Source organism: Eschrichtius robustus, chromosome 12, assembly GCF_028021215.1.
Source record: "Eschrichtius robustus isolate mEscRob2 chromosome 12, mEscRob2.pri, whole genome shotgun sequence".
NCBI lineage: Eukaryota > Metazoa > Chordata > Mammalia > Artiodactyla > Eschrichtiidae > Eschrichtius > Eschrichtius robustus.
In genome coordinates, this window is record NC_090835.1 from 44,850,751 (window position 1) to 44,857,047 (window position 6,297).

The following is a 6,297-nucleotide window of genomic DNA, read 5'->3' on the forward strand; positions in this document are numbered from 1 at the left end:
ATAATACTTATTCCTACGTGTTTCCTTTTAGCTGAAAAAATTGAGGCATCTTCAGCGACCACCATTAAAACATTTAACCGCAACTTCATTCTCCAAGACTCCTCGACAAACAGGACTAAAGAAAGGAAAAGCACTACCAAGGATTTGATAGTAAGTCATCTCTGTCTTAATGCCAATTACTATCACTGTTGATGGCACCTCCATTCTGTAGCCCTTCTTTCTGTAGGTCCCCAGTCAGAGCCCCAAGAAGCATCCTTCCTGCATGGTCTCATGGTCTGTTGGTTGGGTGGAGGGGGTCCTTATATTGCTAACCTCTTGGGTATGTGGATACATCCTGTCAATTATATCTCCAGCTCCTTGTATGAACCAGATTTAATATAAGAGAAATAAAAATATGTAGACAGAAATATAAGGTCCAATTGAGGTATAAGAGTTTTTATTGTTTTTGATTCTTATTCACTCTTCCTTAAATTTCTTCTAAGCCATTAATTACTTGTGTTCCAGAAAAAAAGTCAGCAGCTGCCCATAAATGCGGCAAAGGAAGCGACAGTGAATAGCTTGCATAAACCTGGAGATCATATAAGAAGGCTAAGGGATTACTACCCTAACACCAACATATGCTTCAGAATTTTGCAAATGCTTGATGCTGCTTATATGGGAGGTGAAGACCCAGCTAAACTGCCTCAGTGATACCAGTTATGCAGAGGGGGTAGACAATGGCTGGGTGACAAGATTGAAGCAACGAAAGGCAAAACCTATTCTGTTGCCTTTTATGCATCACCTGTCACTCCCTTCCCATTCCTCCCCCTCACTGTCCCTGTGTCATGAGCACAGAAGCACCAGATAATGGCATAATGGGGGGCATGCCCTTTTGAATTACAAGTTACTGCATCTCTTAGGTACCATATGGCAACAGTGCTGCCCACTGCCTTTGCTTCATTGGCCAGCCGTTACCCCTGACCTTTCAAAGTCCAGTTACCTGGCTCCTGGCTGTTACTTCAAAGAGCTAAAAAGAAGCATTATCACACTAAAAGGGCAGACCACTAGGGCCAGGGAAGGAGTCTGTTATAAATAAGATAGTTAAAAATAAATTACCTTAAGGGAAAGTGGAGGGTGGGGAAGAGGGATAAATTAGGAGTTTGGGATTAACTAATATATATAAAACAGATAACCAACAAAGACCTACTGTATAGCTCAGGGAACTATACTCAATATTTTGTTAACAACCTATAAGGGAAAAGAATCTGAAAAAGAATATATATGTGTGTGTGTGTGTGTGTGTGTGTGTGTGTGTGTGTGTGTATCTGAATCGCTTTGCTGTACACCTGAAACTAACACAACATTGTAAATCAACTATACGTCAACAAAAATTTTAAAAATAAAAAAATTTTAAAGGCTAAAGCTCCAGATCCCCCCCTCTTAAAAAATAAAATAAAATAATAAATAAATTACCTTCCATAGATGTAGAACATAGATCAATGGTTGCCAGGGGGTCTGGGGAGGGAGAATAGGAAGAAATGCTTAATGGGTAAGAGGCTTTACTTCAGAGTGATGGTATGTTTTGAAACTTGATAGAGGCAGTGGTTGCGCAACATTGTGAACGTACTAAATGCCACTGAATTGTTCATTTTTAAATGGTTAATTTTATGTTTTGTAAATTTCACCTCAATAAATTATTTCTTAAATAAATTAACTTTAAATAACACTGAGAGGTTAAAAATGAAAGAATAGACAACATTCTATGCTAAATAAATGCAAACAAAAAAGAAAAGGCAGGAATATTACTTTCAAACCAAGTAGAATTCAAGGCAAGAAGCACACAGTAGAAATAGGGAGGGAGGGTGTTTTAGATACTGATAAAGTAAGTAAATCATGAGACTTTCTTGAATTGGCAAAACAATAGAGCAACGCAATCTAATGTGCCATGGTTGATGACTTTAAAATTCCCTTATCAGCCCTTGGAAGCCCAGTACACCAGAAATAAATACAAATTAGATAATTTGAATAGTGTAATTATTAAGCTTTAATTAAGAGGGACTTCCCTGGTGGTCCACTGGTAAAGAATCCACCTTATGAAATAATGGAAATGTTCTATATCTGCAGTGCCCAATATGGTAGCCACCAGCCAGAAGTGGCTACTGAGCCCTTGAAATGTGGCTACTGCCTCGGAGGAACTGATTTTTAAATTTTATTTAATTTTAATTAATCTAGGGCTTCCCTGGTAGCGCAGTGGTTAAGAATCTGCCTGCCAATGCAGGGGACACGGGTTCGAGCCCTGGTCTGGGAAGATCCCACATGCTGCGGAGCAACTAGGCCCGTGAGCCACAACTACTGAGCCTGCGCTCTAGAGCCCGCGAGCCACAGCTGCTGAGCCACGTACCACAACTACTGAAGCCCACGCGCCTAGAGCCCGCACTCCGCAATAAGAGAAGCCACTGCAATAAGAAGCCTGTGCATTGCAACAAAGAGTAGCCCCTGCTCGCCACAACTAGAGAAAGCCTGCGTGCAGCAACGAAGACCCAATGCAGCCAAAAATAAAATATAAATAAATTTTTAAAAAATTAATCTAAATGTAAACAGCCACTTGTGGCTAGTGTCTACCATATTGGATAGAGCAAATCTAGAAAATTAGAACAAAAGTTAAAATAGCCAGAAACCCTACTCAGAAGTTTTAAAGCATGTGCACCCACATACACAAGTATACACATACACACACACAACGTGCACATCTCACACATATTTCCAAGTAACTATTGGATTAAAGAAAAAAGCTAATCCACAGAGCATTTACAAAATGAAGACACTACATATATCAAAACAAATGGGATACATACAGAACCACACTGAGTCAAATTCACAGTATTAAATCTTTTCTTCATTATTAAAGAAGGAAGAAGCAAAACAAGTGAACTAGACTTTGAATTTCAGACATCAAAGATAAATGCATAAACCAATTAAAACCAAAAAGCTATAGAAATGATCATAAATCCAAGAGCTTATCTTTGGAAAAATAGAGAAATTTTTGTTAGCCAATTCAAGGAAAAAAACCCAAGAAATAAAAAAATAAGAGATTCTAATAGAGATGTAAATTTTTTATTTAAATATACAATGTGATGTAAATCTATGCTAATAAATTTTAAAGTCTTAGTTCTAGTAAAATCAGGATCAAATCAGAATATCAGTAAAAACTGACTTAAATAAAATTTTAAAATTTATTAAAACTTCAAAAAAGATTCTCTGGCCCAAAGGTTTTGCTGATAAATTTTTATGAGCTAATTCTCATGCAATATGAAATATTCCAGAGGATTAAAAAATCTCAAAACTAAAAGATTCAAGTTGTAAAGCTGTTAAAACTGCAACAACTAAAGGGCTGACAGGGCTGGTAAGTATGTACACATCTTACACACACAGGCACAAACAGACGCATACAAACCACACACCAATAGTACTTCTTCAGAGAGATGAGGCATGCTAAATAAAAATTAGCAAACTAAATGCAGCAGTACATTAAATAATAAATTACCAGGTAAATTTTACAGGAATCCACCAATACCTTTAATATTGAGATATTGATTAATAAATCCGACCAGCAGTTCATTTCTTTCCAAATTAATTTATAGTTTAATGCAATTCTCATAAAATTCTCAGTGGGATTTTCTTGGAACTAAAGTTCATGTAAGAATAAATCAGAAAGAATAGACAAGAGCATTTTGCAAAATTAAAGTGATTTTCCTGCCAGATTTTAAAACCAATTAAAAGCTGTAAAGAAACTGATGATTAATGAAATAGAATAGAAAGCTCAGAAATAGATACAGGCACATATGAAAATGTGTTATATGATTTTTTTAAGCATTAGGAACCAGTAGAGGAGGTATAGATGATTTTTTTTAAAAACTCTGCTTGGGAAATTAGCCAACGGGATGCAGTGGGAAGGGAATCAATTTGCCTTATTCCATACACCAAAATGAATACCAGATGGCTTAAGAGGTACATGTAAGAAATGCATCACTTTTTGAATATTGTGAAATATTTCACTGGTCAATGGGCATGAATACCTTTTACAACATAAAAAAAGCAGTAGACATTGTTGTTAATGGCCTCTCCTCACTTTCACCAAGTGGCTGATTGCATCTGCTCATTTTCTCCCCTCAGGAGCCCACCCTGGAGTCTGCTGTGAGGTATTAGCACCATGGAACTCCACTGCCAGTGACCCACTGCCTCCGGCCGTACACGACAGTGCCTTGACCCAACAGCCATCGAATACTGTACGGATTTCCACCTGAGGAGAGGGCGTGGGGAGGCCACAGTGCACCCCTGCACAGGGCTGTCCTGATACCTCAGCCAGAAAGCAGACCCAGACTTCAGCATCAAGGTCTTGCCTACTCTCTGCCTTAGGCTCCCAGGAGAATCCAAGACAGAAAACCAAGACGCTGGCTTCCAACAGTAGAGCTCCAGTTAAAAAGATGCATCTTTTCCCTGTTCGCTTTGCTACTGTGTGTTGTCTTTAAGACCTTTTTTTTTTTTTTCCTTTTTTAATCCCTTTGATTCAACTAGTATTACATGTCAATAATTTTTCCCAAAATATATTGTTGGGGTCGGGGGATAGTGGAGGGAAGGGTATTAACATTTAACTCATCAGTTCTTATTAACCTCTCACAAGCATCTTTGTCCTACAAATGCTAAGGAGAAAAGTGAAAACCCCTGTAGTGAGCACTAGGGGCTGTCTAACTTGGGGAGCCCTCAACTCTCAAGGTGTCCCTCCAGCCACCTCCTTGCTGCTGGCTCCTAGCCCACCACACCACCAGTTCCTCCCACTGCTGTGCAGTCACAAGCCACAGGACCGAAAGCTCTGACTCACCCATGCCGGCCCAGGTCTATCTGAAACAATGTCTCATCGAGAATTCAGGGTTCTTCCTTGGACTCGCTGAGAGTTTCCTCGCTCTGAAGTGGGGAGGGGCTTGCAAAAGCCCACCATTGGTTTAACTTTAGCACACTGTCTAGAATCAATAAGATGTGGTTTAGCACTGACTGCATCTAAATGAGGTTTAGGTAACTGGATTATTGCAGGATACAACCACACAAGGAAACGCTGTCCTCCAAAATTTATTTCCCAATAAATATTCAGTAGAAGTAGTAAAATGACCTTAAAGATAAAAATGGTTAGGACCTGAGAAAACTTGCATGTCTGAATAAAGCAAGGACAAATTGAATTCAACAGACGCAAGAGCTGACACTACCTCCACGTGTGTGGTCGCACATGCATGACTATTTAGAGTGTACTTATAAAAGCAAATGGAACTGGAATTTCACTCAATTAATTGAGCATTAGCAACTTTTTTTTAATTTGCTCCGAATAAATTCTGAATCTGAGGAAGAAGGCAAAACATGGGAGGCAAGGGAATAGCATGACTGATGTATATTAAGTGACTGCTCTGAAGGAGGCAATATTATTCTCATTTTAATCCTAATAGCAACCCTATTCAGTAGGTATCCCCACTTTTCAGATTTGGAGACTGAGGGCCAGAGTGATTAATTTTCCAAAGTCAGACCTTTAAGCTAATTACAACTCGAATGCCTGACAAAGCCTCATTCTGTGTTGTTTTCCACTTCTACAATCTTTTGCTGCTGTGCACATTTCCAGACCTGACTTGCTGCTGAAATGTGTGTTATGATCCATTCCTGATGGGGGTCTACCTATCTTCTGGTAATACTCCTTGCTGATGCTGTGTATGTGTTATCCAAAAGAAATGACTCCTTTGAAATAAAGTAAATCTTTGGCTTTTTGTTCTGTTGGTGTGATTAAAAGCAAACAAATACAAAATTTAAAAACACAACAAAAAAGATTTGAGTTCCAAATAGAGCGTTTTCTTTAAGAGGCATGAAAAGCAACTATTGTTGTGTTACAGTGTTAAAATACTCAGTTTTCTTTGACAAAAATGTGTACTGTGTAAGCCTTGCAAAAAAACAAAATGAAGAAGAAGCCTGCTCTATGGCATTTGAATTTTTATAAAGGTTTCCTTGTGCCAAATAAGTGCAAAGATTTAATTTACTATTAAAATCCATAAGCATATGTTATAGTTCCAGATGAATTATTTTGTCATCAAGTGACTTTGATCTTCAGTGTCAATATTTATATTTAGATTAATTTTTATAAATGAAAATATTTTAATGGTTTAAGAAAATGAGGCCAATAGGACCATATCTTTGATGACTTCTGAAAGTATGCTTGCCTTCATGTTATATGCACATTGCCAAGAATTACTGTCAAGAGAAATGATAAAGAAGTAAAAGTCATTT

General features: G+C 38.0%; 1 protein-coding gene across 2 annotated transcripts in view; it reads left to right on the forward strand.

The window, feature by feature from the left end:
- The window catches only part of MYRIP (myosin VIIA and Rab interacting protein), a 220,533-nt gene extending 216,206 nt beyond the window's left edge, over positions 1 to 4,327 (forward strand). For both annotated transcript variants that reach the window (XM_068557723.1, XM_068557724.1), the window contains 2 exons: positions 32 to 150; positions 4,153 to 4,327. In XM_068557723.1, the coding sequence (XP_068413824.1) occupies positions 32 to 150; positions 4,153 to 4,185 (152 nt within the window). In that variant the 3' untranslated portion in view covers positions 4,186 to 4,327. The remainder of the gene's footprint in view (positions 1 to 31; positions 151 to 4,152) is intronic.
- The last annotated feature ends 1,970 nt before the right edge of the window (positions 4,328 to 6,297 follow it).